General features: G+C 34.3%; 1 protein-coding gene across 1 annotated transcript in view; it reads right to left on the reverse strand.

Annotated features, from left to right (window-relative positions):
- Positions 1–17,758, reverse strand: part of LOC106881683 (tetraspanin-13) — a 105,646-nt gene that overhangs the window by 48,247 nt on the left and 39,641 nt on the right. The window contains 2 exon segments of the mRNA XM_014932148.3: positions 10,104–10,241; positions 10,244–10,273. Of these exon segments, the coding sequence (XP_014787634.1) occupies positions 10,104–10,241; positions 10,244–10,273 (168 nt within the window).

The raw sequence follows: 17,758 nt of genomic DNA on the forward strand, positions 1-17,758 counted from the left end.
AGCTGTTTCAAGCACACTCTAATGATCATTGGGACATCATCGTGTGTCACGACCTCCAAAATCTATCATCATGGTAGTTTAACCTCAAGCCAGTGTTGAATGAACAGTTCTGTTATCAAATATGTTCATATTGTGGGTCATCCAGTATTTCTTTTTGTTTCAAACAGTCATTTTTATTTCTTTTTTTTATGGCTGACTATGGTTTGAGACACATTTAGCTGATATTTCTAACAGGTCATGCAGCCATATGGTAGTTCTCTCAGTGGATTGTCTAAACATGGAAAGTGAAAAAAATCACTTATCACATTTGCATATATATCTATGTGCTATAATGGATGAGTGAATCATATAAACCACTGAGTCAAATTATCATGTTTCTATAGGAGATAAACAGACTAACATATACTCTATGTGAATTTAAATACTTTATAAAAACGTCAACTTATCACACACACACACACACACACATAATGTGGCTGCCATGCGTAATTGAATATAATCTGACATCAGCATGTATTATACTTTTTTGCTCAATGCTTTTCAAGTGTTCATGTACACACACCTGCTCGACACTCCCACCCTCGACCTATTGGAAAAAACTAAAACGCAACAACTGGAAAAGGAGATGGTTGTACCCCAGCACTTGACAAGTATTTTATCACTCTCAGAAAGATTAAGTTGATTGCAAGAGGAACTGAACTCAGCATGTAAAGAGATAAAACAAATACTACAAAGTGTTTTGTCTAATGTTCTAATGATTTTGCCTATATGTGTGTATATCATCATCATCATCATCGTTTAACATCTGCTTTCCATGCTGGCAGGAGTTGGACGGTTTGACCGAGGACTGACAAGCCAGGAGGCGGCACCAGGCTCCAATCTGATCCGGCAAGGTTTCTATAGCTGGATACCCTTCCTAACACCAACTACTCCAAGAGTGTAGTGGGTACTTTTTATGTGTCACCAGCACAGGGGCCAGTCAGGCAGCAATGGCATCGACCACACTCGTATGGTACTTTTTGCATGCCACCAGCACGGGTGCCAGTCAGGTGGTACTGGCATCGACCATGGCAACAATTTTACTTGACTTGACAGATCTTCTCAAGCACAGCATATTGCCCGACGATTGAAGGGTACTCTTAAATGGGCCAGTTATGTGGCACTATGATCTCACTTGGCTTGCTGGCTCTTCTCAAGCACAGCATATCTCCAAAGGTCTTGGTTACTTGTCATTGCCTCTATGAGGCCTGACGTTTGAAAATTGTGCTTCACCATCTCATCCCAGGTCTTGAGCTGTGTATGCAACTATTTATTTTTTCGCCCAGCTGGAAGGAAATGTTAGACAGAGAGGCCATGACCCGAGAGGATTAATAATATTTTCCCCAAGTCCTTCATTAATTTAAAAACTATTTGAAACAAAAACAGTGTATGTCTATAGAAATATGGTAACAAACGGGTTAAATTGTCTATTGGCAATGTTTAGTGAGATTGTGGTACAAGACAGTCTTCTTGATGTGTGTAGTGATAGTGTTAAATGTACAGTGTAAGCGTAACTAAGACTGCTATGTTGTCATAGCAAGAGGTTTTCTAGGTCTGTATTCATCGAAAACAGTATTTTCCAGGTGTGAGTTGTCAAAATAGCATATGACTGACACCTGTTTGCAGAGGATTAATGGGGAATCATGGAAGGTATTATTGATGTTGGAATGGAGTGTGTCATTGTTAGTAGTAACAACAAATAGGTCATTAGTATACAGAAGGAAGTGGGCTGTATGTCCATATAATCAAACTACTAGGTAAATTCACCCCACCTCTCTCTTTGTGCATGTATGTATGTATATATATATATATATATATATATATATAGTGAGGATGCATAGCCTAGTGGTTAGGGTGTTGTACTCGCAATCATGAGATCGTAGCTTCAATTCCTAGACCAAGTGGTGTGTTGTATTCTTGAGCAAAATACTTCATCTAACATTATCACTTCAACACCTGACATATGGTACACTATGCGCATGTTCAGGCAATGGTGATCTAATGGAGGGAGTGAGCTAATGTACAGCACATACAGTTGATCACTATAACCCAGTCATTTGTGCATGAACACTCATCATCTTTGATGGGAGAGTTCATCATATATATATATATATATATATATATATATATATATATATATATATATATGATATATTTAGAAATGAGATGTATGTATGTATCCACTTATCGATCCATTTACCTACATCTAGGAGAGAGAGTTTATTTGCTGGAGGTTTGGGCTCTGAATGGCAATAGGAAGAAATGCCTATTGCCATAAACTGATAAAAAGTGAACTATGAGAGAGGTAAAAAAAAAAAAAAAAGAGAAGGAAAAATAAAAAGACAAAAAGACCATGACTGGAAGTACAACCAACTGATTGATGCCTAGCTACAGACTGAGCTTATTGTTTCTGAAAGTCCTTTTAAAATAATCCAGTGTTCTGGATAAGTTTATATATTTGGTCATCTTTTCACCATTGAAATTGTCATGCAACTTCTATATTTTCAGGTGATATAGATGAAGGTAAATGAGAAGAATGTGATTATCATTTAGCCCAAGGTCAAACTTGATTCAGCAGACCTATGATAAAAGACCATCCTGTCTTTTTTAGATTTTTAGGGGATGTCTAGAACCACATTATCTAGTATGTCTTCATTATTTTAGGTGGCAGGATGAAATTTAAAGGAAACTAGACTACCCGTGACCCATTGGGTCAGCAAAAGTTCAAGGTACCCCCAAAAATCGTGTATCTCAAGAATCCATGGTCTGATTTACACGAAACTGGTGTTATTCCGTTTGTGTTCACATTTTAATGGTACCTTACTTTCAAAGTATTTATAAAGGTACCTGAAAAAACTGAGTACCTCGGTAACCCGTAGTTCAATTTACGCAAAACTTGTTTAAGTCCATTTGTATTTACATGAGCATCCAATTCATGAATGTCTCCTGCTTTTGTCCCTTTCCCTCTGTTTCACCAGACACTCAGCTCTCTGAGCATCCAATTCCTAATCTCTCCTGCTTCTGCCTCTTTCCCTCTGTTCTACCAGACACTCAGCCCTGGCTTTATTGGTCTCATTGATCCTTCTATTTGCATGTCTGTTCTGATCTTGGGTGATTATTTTGTAAAGGACCTGTTCATACTTCGCTGTGAAATAAATTTTTCCACTGGTTTTTTCAAGTGCATTTCAACATATCTCATCTCCAAACCCACCGCAAGACACATTTTTTCTGAAAAAGAAATGGGGAGGAGGATGGTGGTGACCTTAAGAGTTTCCCACCAACAGAGTTTTGTTTTGCTGGGTTTTTTGTATTTTTCCCAGGTTATTTTACATGCTTTCAATGAACGTGACATGAAAATCACACATAAACGGCTCCTTTCCCCAGAAAAGGAAAGTTTTGGCTGCTATTTCTAGCACGCCCTGCTACTACATAACAGATATTTGGGGTCTTTTATTGCAAATAACTGTTACATGCTAACAAGGCATGCTAGAAATAACAGCTAAATTTTTCCTTTTCTGGGGAAAGGAGCTATTTACGAGTGATTTCGATGTCACATTCGTTGGAAGCATGCGAAACAACCTGGAAAAGACCCCCCCCCCCCCCCGCAAAATAAAACTCCATTGGTAGGAAACTCAGGATTTCCCAGGAAACTGAGGTCCACACCATCCCTCCACCCCTTTCTTTTCTGGAAAAAAGTGGCTTATGGTGGGTTTGGAGGTCAGATACGTTGAATGCACTGGGAAAAAAATATTTCACACCAAGGTACTAATGGGTTCTTTATGAAATATTTACCCTTGAAAATAATTTTTAAAAAAATTTAAATATTGTCTGTTTAAAGAAAGCTAAAGTATAAGTACATACTGTACAAATAACTTGTATTTTTGAAATCACTTTTACTTCAAAATATTTCTAAATGATTAAAATATTGTGTTTAACAAAAGCAAAAATAGAAACATTTTCTGTAAAAACAACTCATATTTTTTTGTTGGCAAGTTAATGTCACTAAGACTTTTGCCCAGGTTGTGAAGTTTGTCTTCAAAATGGAGAAGACATTGATCATGTCTCTAATCGAAAGGTTTCCTTTTCAGGATTATGTTATTTTCAGAGTATTTTCCCATTGTGCATCATTTTGGGTATTTATGAATACCCCAAAACCCTGCCATATCTCAGGAATCCCTGATTCGATTTAAGCAAAACTCGTTTTATTCTGTTTGTATTCACATTTCAGGGGTACCTTAATTCATAATATTTTCTCATTATGTGCCAGTTTAGCTGTTTTAAATGGCAGACAAGCGAGCAAGCAGAGAGTTTTAGTTGTATATAGATTTGGAGCAGCTTGAGCAGACATATAAAAGCACCCTTGTTGGCTGAGGCAAAAAATGCAGTCTTCTTTGGGTGTGTATTTACTAGAAATGTTGAAGGTAAATTTCCCTTATATCACACAAACAATAAGTGATGGTGGCAGAAAAATACATTTTTTTATTTATACTTTCAACGATAAGAAATTGTTACAGTATAAATTGAACACAGAATGACTGGGAATCTGTTGCCAGATGACTGAACTGCATGGTTATGGTGCTCAAATTTTATCAATCCATTTGGCTATATTCTTTGATGAGGAACATAAAGAAGTTTATTGCCTCAATCTACCTGACAGACAAGTTTCCAGTCTTATTTTGAAGAAGAGTAGCTAACAATAAAATGAAATATAGCTACCAGAAAAAAAAAAGAAAGAAAGAAAAAAAATAGAAAGTAAGAAAAATCAATAAGAACTGCTCTAAGTAATATGCAAAGATTCAAATGTACAAGAGGAAAAAAAATTCACCATCCTATTTTTACTGAAACAAAAACATATGAAATACATCCGTACAGTTTTAAAGCTCTTTTTATATCTTAAGTAGACTTTAGTATTGCCATGAGAAATTAATTTATTAATTAAAAGATTCATTCATATATAGAAAATGCAATTAATTAAAGACTCACCTGAAGAATAAGTACCACAAACTTTTTTTGCTAATAAAATTGCCACTTTCATTAGCAATACATAGTGGGTTAACTGCAGCATGTCACAGTTAAAAACAAAAGAGGTTTACAGCCGAAGTTGCACACACACAGACACACACACATGTTTATAGTCATCAGTATAAAAAAAAGTATCAAATCGTGTTGCATCTTTTTATATCAATACGTAACTTAACGATTTGTTAAACAGAAGGTGATAAAATAAGTAGTAGACCAAAGCAAGTACTGGGATCAATAGAAGAGACAAGAAAATTTTGAAGGTGATGATTCAGTTTGCTCATAGTCCAATAACTGAAATCAGTAAAAGACTATTATAACTGTTTTTGACATAGACACAAGATCTGAAATCGGAAATGGTCAGTTATACCAACCCCGCTACCTGACTGGCACTTTATTATATTGACTCTGGAAGAATGAAGAGCATTATATATAATAAATTCTAAAGCATTATTTGTTTTGATTTTTCATGTATTGTAGTTGGATTGCAATACATTGCTAATCAATTTGCTATTTCTATTAATGGTAACATAATATCAATTTACCATAATTCTATTGATTACCAAAGCCCTTGCCAGCTTTGTTTGAGCAGATCTGTGGCTTGTAGTAGCTGATCTTAACTTTCAATTGGCATCTTTAGTTATTTCTGTCTTTAAAGTGGATGGGTTGTGCTAAGAGTTAGGATTGTGAAAAAAAGAAAAGAAATATATATAGCTGAAAGTTTGAGAGATATCATGCTGCTTTGAACAGGACGAACAACTATATATAATTCCTCTGATTGTTCTTGTAAGACATAACTGGGCAGCTAGATGTATAGCTAGGTGACCCATGATTGGGCTTTGCTGCTTCGAGATAAGAACATAGAATTCAAGGATTGCTTCTAACTTGGGAGTGCCACTATTCAGAATTTTTTTTTAAATAGAGAGGAATGAATGGGGGTGTTGTAATGTTGAAACTTTTCCCAGAGAGACAAGTGCAAGTGAAGAGGTTTCAACTATAAACTGAAATCAGATAGTGGGTTTGAGTAAGCAAAAATTTACCCTCTGTTGTTTCACAGACCTAAAATTATATTAACTCTTGCTTGTTTTCTTTTGAAACAAATTCAAGAAACTGAAACCTAATTGTTCAAACCGTTCACACATAAAGCACAGAGACTGTTTTAGATGGCATTATATACATACACAAATGGCATTGTCTAAGAAGTGAATTTATTTTGCAAAATCAATCTTGTCTGACCTTGGCACATTACTGATTTAGCTGATTACATTACTTCTTTTAATGGCCCAGGAAATCTAAGATGGTTATAGATGAAAGCCTTTCCTTGAGAATATCATATAACAGTCTCCTGTTAAGACAGCTGAGATATTTATACTAAAACAGAGAGCAATAAATGGCAATAAGGTTTCTACTGTTAAATTATAACTCTATAACTACTAGCTCAACAATAATGTCAAACCTCTACCAGGCCACTGCATAACCACATGTTGCTCTCTTTCACTCACAGCCTCTTACATTACTGTCAATACACTTACACCATTCTGAACTAAATCCACACAATACACTTTTACTAAACTTAATTCCTTTCTATTCCACACCCTGTACTAATCACTGAGTCAAAAATCTGCCGTTTATTACTTCCTTCCCTTCATTACACCTCCAGTTTCTCAACTTGCACTAAATCATATAACATCTAACCTATACTTCATCTACACTGTACATTATATATAATCCATACCACACATCCTATAATTAAATAATTACAATAAATTCTATATTTTGAAATCTCAACGGTCACTCTGAAAACATAAAATGATTGGTTAACAGGTGACATTGGATATCTCAAAAAAAAAAAAAAAAAAAAAGAGAAAACTGTCACATGTCATGCAAGACAGAGATGAGAAAAGGATCAGGTGCCTGTGAATCCAAACATGACTCAATGGTGATGAGAAACCTTATATTTAATCTATACTATACACATACTATACTAAATATATGTTATGTATTCTATAATAATTCTACAACATGCACCCTGTACTAAATCTATATGAAATACTCTATACCAAATATGTTATGCATTCTAAATTAATTCTATAACATGCAGACTATACTAAATCTATATAGAATACCCTGTATTAAATATATATTGCACTCTAAATTAATTCTATAACACCTTACATACTTTATCTCTACTATAAATCCTATATAATTCATTCTCTATATTAAATACTTTGCTTTATATTACTGTTCATCCCCCAAGTACATCTCTCTGAAACTACATCTCTTCCCTATTATTTATAAACTTGTAGTAACATCAGTGAAACATTAACCTTACCGCCACACAAATATCCTGGTCCTTCAGATTAGGAAAAAGGTTCTCAGAAGGTCGTAACTACTTCCTATTCTCCTTAGACCAACAAATGGGTGAAGGTAGGGGTACAAGGAAAGAAACATTAAACACATTCAGTAAGACATTAAATCTTAATAAATCTTCCTCACACACTAATAAAATGATTTTATTTTCAAATAAACTTATTTGGAATTTACTTTTGTGTTATTTTTGCTATGTTTCTACACATGCATGCACACACATGAATATATAATGATGATCATCATCATCCTTTTAATGTCCACTTTTCCATGCTTGCACAGGCTGGACGGAGTTTATTGAGGCAGATTTTCTACGGCTGTATGTCCTACCTGTCACCAGCCCTCATCTGGTGTTACCTCACAAGGTAATATTCCCCCATAGCCTGACATGTTCTTGCAGGATATTGGAAATAAATGACACTGTTTGTTTGAGAGTTACAATCATTTCACAACTATCACATAATATCAAAGCAAGGATACACACACATATGCACTTGTATCTGTTTTATTGACTCTGTAAGGAAAACGGTTAAGTTGACCATAACAGTATTTTAAATACTGTAGTCTGATATTCAACTATTTTTGATGCTAATAGTAACAGCAGCAGTACATCATCATGCTAAACACTGTAGGGGACCGAGACCTATGGTGGTTTGCTGTGCTTGAGAAAACACGTCAAGCTAAGTAAAAGAATGGTTGTCCTCGCATACAGCATGTCCCCTGCATTCCTCTTCAGCTGAGTGTTCCTAATCTTGCAGGCTTATGGGTGCTGGTGCCACATAAAAAGTACTCATGCTGATGACACGTGAAAGCACCCATGCCAGTGCTGCATAAAAACACCAAGTACACTCTGTAAAGTGGTTGGTGTTTGGAAGGGCATCCACCTGTAGAAACCATATCAACACTGATATGGAGCCCAGGCGGCTCTCCAGCTGACCAGCTCCTGTCAAACCATTCAACCTATGCCAGTATGGAAAATGGATGTTAAATAATGATGATGATGATTCTAATACTAACTCTTCGATACACACACTATTACTGATCTAAATACTACAATATATTAGTCTGATATTTTACTGTATCTGACACTCCACTATCACCACTCATTAAATGATTACCATTTATTTTTTATCTTTTACTTGTTTCAGTCATTAGACTGCGGCCATGCTAGAGCACCACCTTGAAGAATTTTTAGTCAAATGAATTGACCTCAGTACTTGATTTTGTTAAGCCTGGTACTTATTCTATTGGACCCTCATGCTGAACTGCTAAGTAATGAGTTTGTAAACACACTAACACTAGTTGTCAAGCAGTAGTGGGGCTCAGACACAAACACACACACAAAGATATATATTCTTTTTTTTTTATTCTTTTTACTTGTTTCAGTCATTTGACTGCAGCCATGCTGGAGCACCACTTTTAGTCAAATAAATCAACTCCAGGACTTATTCTTTGTAAGCGTAGTACTTATTCTATTAGTTTCTTTTGCCAAGCTGCTAAGTTACGGGGACGTAAACACACCAACATCAGCTGTCAAGTGATGTTGGGGGGACAAACACAGACACACAAACACATACATACATATATATATATATATATATATATATACGACAAGCTTCTTTTAGTTTCTGTCTACCAAATCCATTCACAAGGTCTGAGGCTATAGTAGAAGACACTTGCCCAAGGTGTCACGCAGTGGGACTGAACTCGGAACCATGTGGTTGGTAAGCAAGCTACTTACCAAACAGCCACTTCTGCTATATATATATATATATATATATATATATATATATATATATATATATATATATATATATGTGTGTGTGTGTGTGTGTGTGTGTGTGTGTGTCAGGGTTCTTTCGGGTCCTGTTTGCTAAATCCACTCATAAGGCTTTGGCTAACCCGAGAATATAGTAGAAGACACTATCCCAGGGTGCCACGCAGTGGGACTGAACTCAGAACCATGTGGTTGGGAAGCAAGCTTCTTACCACACAACCATGCCTGCACCTTAATAACAGATACTGATATGGAAAATAAAAAGTGCAATTGCTCTGAATGTGCAGGATTACTAACCAAATAAGTTCAGATCTTTAGTAAAGGCACCATACTGTGCTTTTGAGTGTGAAATAGATAACTTAACATGCCTCAGTCTATCTAGTTGAGCATCCAGTATCACTCATATTTTACTGTTAACTGTAAGAAATTAGTCTGGCTGCAAAATTATTTGATCCAAAATATACAAAAAAGAAAATTTGTCAAAACTGTTCCTATCATGCTAGTATTGTGGAAAAGTTCTAAAATATATCTAATAATTGGAATAACTAGATGGATAAAGTAAGTTTCAATATCATTCAGGTCATTTAGGGTACAGCCAAAATAGATTCGGAACCATGAATTCCCATTTTTAACTTCTGAAAAAGAAATTTCAACCCGTTAGCATTCAAATTACTCAGTCAGTTGTAATGTTTATTCATTCATATTTTTAATTAATCATATATTATTTTGCAGCTTGAATATTACAATAATGTGATTGGTTATTTTTTTACTGATATTGTAGGAAAGGTGTGAGGGGCCTGATCTGGCTGGTTTAAATGCTAAAGGGTTAAAGTATTTAAAAAGAAAAAAAAAACATGCTTTGTATGTTTGTGCATGTGTGACATGCTAAGTGAAAGGATACAAAAAAAAGCAGGACTTGGTGATGCCGTAAAGCTCCGATAAAACCAATGATTGCAATGAGAAACAGGAAAACACCACATGCTATGATACTACCAACCAACGTCAAGCTGGTAACCACAGCAGATGCTCTTCCATAAGCGCTGCTACACCAATCAAAATGAATGCTACCAACTGAAAAATAAAAGAGAAAAAAACAAAACATTTTAGTGACATTACATACTGATTTGTAAAATAGAGTCAATGCCAGAAAAGAGAAGGGTATTGTTAATCATATCATGGCATTGTCTATTTTACCATTTGTTTGTTTTATCATTTTCCTTGGGATCATGAGAGTAACACTCCAACTACCAGGTGACATGCTTTTAACTCTTCTCATTAAGTAATGAAAAAGGAAAAAATCCAAGGGCCACATTATCTACTGTAACGTCCCTTTTTTAAAACAGTAAAGTATTATTTGAGGGATACTTAATTGCTGCTTAATCTCACTAGATCAGCCTTGAACCAGTAGACTATTATCAAAAATATTCCAGTTGTGACCATCTCATCTGATTATTTTTTCTCCATCAGTTAATTTAACTAGGAATGCAAAAATGTGCAGGAGTATTTAACAGAACAAACGAACGAGGAATAGAGTGATGGATGGTGTAAGTAATTAATTAATTAAAGTGTTAAGTACTAACAGTTATACTTTCCTAACTAAAATAGCTCACCAAAGAGCATTGCCAGTAATTAGAGAGAGAGTGAGAGAGAGAGAGAGGAGGCATGAATAACTAGGTGGGGTTTCCACAAATGGTCCTACACTAGCAGTATGCTGTGTTGGACGTGTTCTTCTGCTGTCATTTGTAGAATGACATCATTCAGTATGAATACTTCATACAAGAGAAATGGGGAAAAAAAAATTGCTATTAACAAATAAATAGCCCCGCTGACACCACCTTCACCACCACCTACTACTACTACAGCTACCACTTCCTGACTTCTTCACTGTTATGTAGGGGAAAGAAATAAATGTCAATATAATGGCAGAAAAAACTAATAGAAATATATTGGTTAGAAGTGAGAAAGAGAAAGAAGAAATGAGAGAAAGAGAGAGGAGAGAAAGAAAGTTAAAGGAAAGGAAAAGAATCTTTTGGTGTCTTCTTGCTTGAACTCAAGTACTCAAAGACTCCTTTCTAAGTATTATTCATTGCCAGTTTTCAATTCAATCCTATTGAATTTAGAATATAACCAACATGTTCTTTTTTTTTTTAAATTGAAACAAAATATTATGCAAATAATAATAACGCATTTAGAAAAAATGATTCTTCTTTTTTGTTTGTTTGTTGCAGACTGAAAGAAAATATTTCTGAAGTGTTTTTCCTTTACCATTTTATTTTGATGATTATGATTTAAAGAAATTATAAAAACCTTAAAAGAATAAAGAAAATCTGGTATCAATTTTATCATTTGTTTACTTTTTTTTTTTTTTTTTTTGCAATTTCCAAAGTGAAATTTTATTTTCTCTCATAAAAGACAAGAAAGAAAAAGAAAAAAAAAAAGAGGAAGCTTGACAACCTTATTTAGTACACAAATGATGACGGTGTTGATGATGATAGAAATGTTGGTGATGGAGATGGTTGTGACAATGGTAGTAAGGGTTTTGATGGTGATGATAAAGCAAGATAACTGAACTTAAAAAAAAATAAAATTAAGCTATATTCAATCAGAGAATTAGATAAACCCTCTGATTCTGGATGATGCAATTCAAAGATATTTTAGAATTTAAAAAAAAAAATGGGTTCAAAAACAGCTGCAAACAAACATTACTTTAACAAATTATAGCATTCAATAAAAATACCTTGAGATATCAAGTTCCATCCCATTATGCTATGAGTTCAGAACACACACAGGTCTATGTTGATTTTCTTCCTCCCAAAGCCAACAGAATAAGTACCAATCCATAAAATAAATAGAGGACTATAAAAGTGGTGTTCCAGCATGGCCACTGTCCAGGGACTAAAACCAGTAACAGTGTAAAGAAATAACTGTCCTTTATCTTTCACTTGTTCCAGTCATTGGACTGCAGCCATGCTGGAGCACCACTTTGAAGAGTTTAGTTGAACAAATTAACCTCAGTATGTATTTTTAAGTCTGGTATTAATCTATGTCTCATTTATGAAACTGCTAGATACAGGGACACAAACAAACAAACACCAGTTATCAAGTGGTGGACCCACACACACATATACATCTGTACACACACAATGGGCTTCCACACAGTTTCCATCAACCGAATTCCTTTATAAGGCATTGGTCAGCCCAGGGCTATAGTAGAAGACACTTGCCTGAGATGCTATGCAGTGGGACTGAACTGGAAACCATCTGGTTGCAAAGTGAGCTTCTTAACCACACAGCCACATCAAATAGTGAATCAAATAGCTATCAATAAAATACATGGTTCTTGCAAAAGTTCTTCGAATGCAAGACTGCTGTAACAATAGCTTGCTTATTCTTTGCTGGATTCTTTTTGACTTTCATAACATCCTGCAGCAGCTGTTTTTTTTACAGCTGCATTGTAGCTACAAGGTTCTTGTTTCATCTCAACTGTTATACTTAAATGAATACGTTTTCACTGCTACACAGTCAAGAACATCACATTGCAGTGTTTACCCCACCTTTCAGTTTTATCTTACAAGCATTTCCTTATATGTGTTCATAGTGACTGCAGAAGACAAGGACCTTGTAGTGGCTTGATCTGCCAGAAATAACAACCAAATCTTATTCAAACTACACCCTATCATGTAAAAAAAAAACAACCCAAAAACAAAAAATCCACATTGGATAATGTAGTTCTATGGTCATGGCTAGAATTTTTTTGATCATAGATCATATTTGATCAGGGCTGACCTGGGGCTAAATAAGATTGAGAGAAAAATTATATCTTATCTTTTGTCTGTTTCAGTCACTGGACTGCAGCTATGGTGGAGCAGCACCTTGAGAAGTTTTTTGTTGAAAAAAATTGACCCCAGTAATTTTTTTTTAAGTCTGACATTTATTCTATCAGTCTACAGGGACATAAGCAAATCAACACTGGTTGTCAAGCTATACTGGGGAGAACACACACACACACACACACACACATAATAGGCTTCTACACACTGGTTAACCTAAAGCTATAAGAAAGCACTTGCCCAAAGTACTGTGCAGAAGGACTGAACCTAAAACTACATGGTCGTAAAGCAAGATTCTTAAACACACAGCCATGCCTGCACCTATGTTATTAAAATTCTGTGACAGACATCCTAGTTATTTAAGTTCCCTGATAAATAGCTATAACTTTTCTATTTCCAATTTATGAAATATAGAATTTTTCTCTTTTTTATTTTACTGTTTAACTCATGTGGGAAATTTTATATTTTGGAAAAAATTTTTTTTTTTTCCCAATAATTAGAAGTTCTTCCAGTTTTACAGCTAATCATCAAACCATGTAGGAGGAGTAACACATGTCAGTCACAATAAGATAAACTGTGTTACATATTGTTTCCTCCAGGGAGATGAATGCAATGGATGTCATAGTAAAATTTGAATGAACACACTACATTTGAACAGTAGTCCAATGCCTTAATCTCTCAAAGTCACCGTGTAGACAAAAGTAAATAATTTTAAAGTTAATTTCTACTCAAATTTTGTTTATAGTGCACAAACTGAAACACAACTTGGAAGATGTTGAAATCCATCTGTGATGTTCAACCTTATGGTTTTGACTAAATAAGCCTATTTTAGCTGGCAGAATTGTTAGCATGCTGGAGAAAATACTTAGCAGCATTTCATCTATCTTTATGTTCTAAGTTCAAATTCTGCTGAGGTTGATTTTTGCCTTTCATACTCCTGGGATTGATAAAATAAGTAGTAGTCATGTACTGGGGGTGATGTAATTGACTTACTCACTTAAAATTGCTGGCCTTATGCCAAAATCTGAAGCCATTATTATTAAGATGGTGAGCTAGCAGAAATGTTAACATGCCAGATCATTTCTTCCAGCTTCCAGTTTAAATCCCAGTAAGGCCAACTTTGGCTTTCATTCTTTTGGAATCAATAAACTAACCAGCCTAGTACTGGGTTGATGTAATTAACTAACCCCATCCCAGTAGAACTGCCAGCCTGGTGCCAAAATATGAAGCCATTATCTAATATCTGAGATGAGTCAATATGAATAATTTTAGACTATTAACCTCATCTTCAGAGATGAATTACAAAAGTGCAGACATGGCTCAAGTCACAGGTATGGCTGGGTGGTTAAGAAACTCTTAGTTTCAGTCCCACTGTGTAGCATTTTAAGCAAGGGTCTTTTACTATTGTCTCAAGCCAATCAATGCCTTGTGAAGAGAAATGACAGATGGAAGCTGTATGAAAGCACCCAGGAGCCTAGAATGTTGGCAAAAAGGAACAGAAGATTTTTATAACAATTTGAGAATTGGGAGAACTTGCAGGTTGTGTAATACACGTTTTTTTTTTTTTTTTGCTTTTCAGATTATCTTGCAAATATTTTAGTGAGAAGGGGCTGTAAGCAGTGTTTGTTTGTATTACTGCAACACAACCTGATGGTTTCAGGGTTATAGCATTTGGTTGTGTGAGGAATGTGAAGGTATATGTCCAGAATTGTTCTGGTCACCCGCTTGGCTGTCTTAGGATGGATTAAAGCTGAAACACTTTCAGTGTCAAGGATAATTGGCATAAATACTGGTAGGAAACAGAATCAATAACAGACATGAAGTACTTAATGATCTCTGTGTGTGGTAGGAAGATGTGAATTGTCTTGATTCTGCAGAAGTCAAACATTCTCATGGATCAAACAGTCGCTAAAGATGATGACTTCAAAGGTTACGTGAAGTAAAACAGCTGTCCTTGATCAAAAATGAGAGAGATAGCCTAACAACTTGAGAAGTGTTCACAAAGTGGTAGAGTCAGTAGGTGAAGAGGGGAAGAGAGATTTGAGTCAGAGTAGATGGGAGTCTTTGTCGATGATATGAGAATGGAAAAGTAAATGGTGTAGAGAGAGTAGTTTATATACATATATGCATAGAAACCTTTTTCAAGTGAAGTTGAACAATAAAGTGTTGCTTGGGTATAGGTTGATAGAAATAGAGGAAGACTGATTTGGGCTTCACAGGGGAATAAGATTGGCAGCTTGAATTATTGCTTAGCTTGAGGTCAACTTTGATTTGAGCAAGTCTACAATCAAAAGGCATTCCATCCATGAACATCATATAATTTTAGTGACACCTAGGGATTACATTATACATGAAGTATCTTTAAGATAGGAAGGTTTTAATTTGAGGGGGATTTTGCTGTTACTTCTAGTAGACTGATTAAACATGTAAACACCCTATTGCTGGTTCATATTGAGTCTGTCTCACAAGCTAGTATAGAGGTTTTCCTAGTGGTGTGTTAGCAGGACACAATGAGTGAAATCCAAGTTGGACCAATGCTCACAAATGTTGGTGTAAAGGAGGAAGAATTCTACAGAAGACTGATGTTTTTCTGTTTTTCTTCCTTATTAACCCTTTAGGGTAAGGAATGAGAAACCAGATCTGGCTAGTCTGAACATAAAAAGGTAAAACATTTGGGCTGGATATGGCCAGTTTAAATGCCAGTTGTAAATTATACCTTTTGGCAAACTGCAACACTCTGCAAGGCATAGATGAAAGCAAGCTGTCAAAATATTTTGTAATCCTGAAACTGGACTCCTGCTTGCAACAGCACAAACTTTGTTAGAGACTTCAATATAGATTAAGCTTATATGTAAAGAAGTTCATGGGAAAACCTGTGACCCCAGAAATGGCCTGAGAAAATGCAATGAAATAAATGAAAAAAAAATAAAAAGAGTGAATGACAGTGTGTTAAATAAGCACCCTTGATAAATATACAAACATAAGGATAAGAAGAAATTTGCGTAGAAGAGAATTACAGGCAAGTCGTTGACCAAAACACACTTGAGAGTCTAAGAGATGTGTAAGAGATAATGTTGAGGGTGCTACATAATGTGTCACCAGTAAAGATTGGATTTTGGTGAAGAACTCCTGAAGTGCTTTAAAAATACTTGGTCACTTGAGTGAAAACAAGAACCAATAGTGAGAAAAGCAAAATAAATAAAAAGTAGAATGCTTATAGAGGTGTCTATAGTGTGTAAATGACTAGAATAAACTTTCACATCTAATATTTTTATATGCACTAAGAAGAAAAACAACAACAAAACACTACACACGTACACAGACACACAATAGGAGCCTTAATGTGGTCGTTTAACCTACTAGAAATAGCAGCAAAAGTGTCCTCAAATCCCGCTGTGCCATCTTATGAAAGTAAAGACATTGGATAATGTAGTCCTGGATAAATTTTCTCTGAAAATATAAGACAAGATGGTCATGGCCAGAATGCCTCTCTTATCATAGGTTTGATCAATCAAGGTTGACATTGGGCTCAACAACAAAATATACATTGTATTCTTGGACAGGCTTCAGCCTTCTGCAGTCATACTGATGCACATTATGATATGTATCTACCTCTATCTAACTATATCAGACTGTCAGATGATGGGGAGCAAACCAAAACTCCAAAGTTACTGTCAACCTTTTGCTTGTAACAATTAATAAGTACTCTACTAAAAAAGTACAGAGCACTCCTTCAGTTCGATGTCAAATTATTTATATATAACTGGACATTAAAGAAAACATATATATATATATATATATAATTTTTATTCTTTAATTCATTTACTTGTTTCAGTCATTTGACTACGGCCATGCTGGAGCACTGCCTTTAGTCGAACAAATCAACCCCAGGACTTATTCTTTATAAGCCTAGTACTTATTCTATCAGTCTCTTTTGTCGAACCACTAAGATACGGGGACATAAACACACTAACATCGATTGTCAAGCAATGGTGGAGAGATAAACACAAAAACACACAAATACATATACATACATATATATGCATATATATATATGCATATATATATATATATATATATATATATATATATATATGCATATATATATATGCATATATATATATGCATATATATATATATATATATATATATATATATATATGCATATATATATATGCATATATATATATATATATGCATATATATATATGCATATATATATATGCATATATATATATATATATATATGCATATATATATATATATATATATATGCACATATATATGCATATATATATATATATGCACATATATATGCATATATATATATATATGCATATATATATATGCATATATATATATATATATATATATATGCATATATATATATATGCATATATATATATATATATATATATATGCATATATATATATATGCATATATATATATATATATGCATATATATATATATGCATATATATATATATATATATGCATATATATATATATGCATATATATATATATATATATATATATGCATATATATATATATATATATATATATGCATATATATATATATATATATATATATGCATATATATATATATATATATATATATATATGCATATATATATATATATATATATATATGCATATATATATATATATATATATATATATATGCATATATATATATATATATATATGCATATATATATATAT

This window comes from Octopus bimaculoides, chromosome 16 (assembly GCF_046866305.1).
Source record: "Octopus bimaculoides isolate indiv1 chromosome 16, ASM4686630v1, whole genome shotgun sequence".
NCBI classification, from domain to species: domain Eukaryota; kingdom Metazoa; phylum Mollusca; class Cephalopoda; order Octopoda; family Octopodidae; genus Octopus; species Octopus bimaculoides.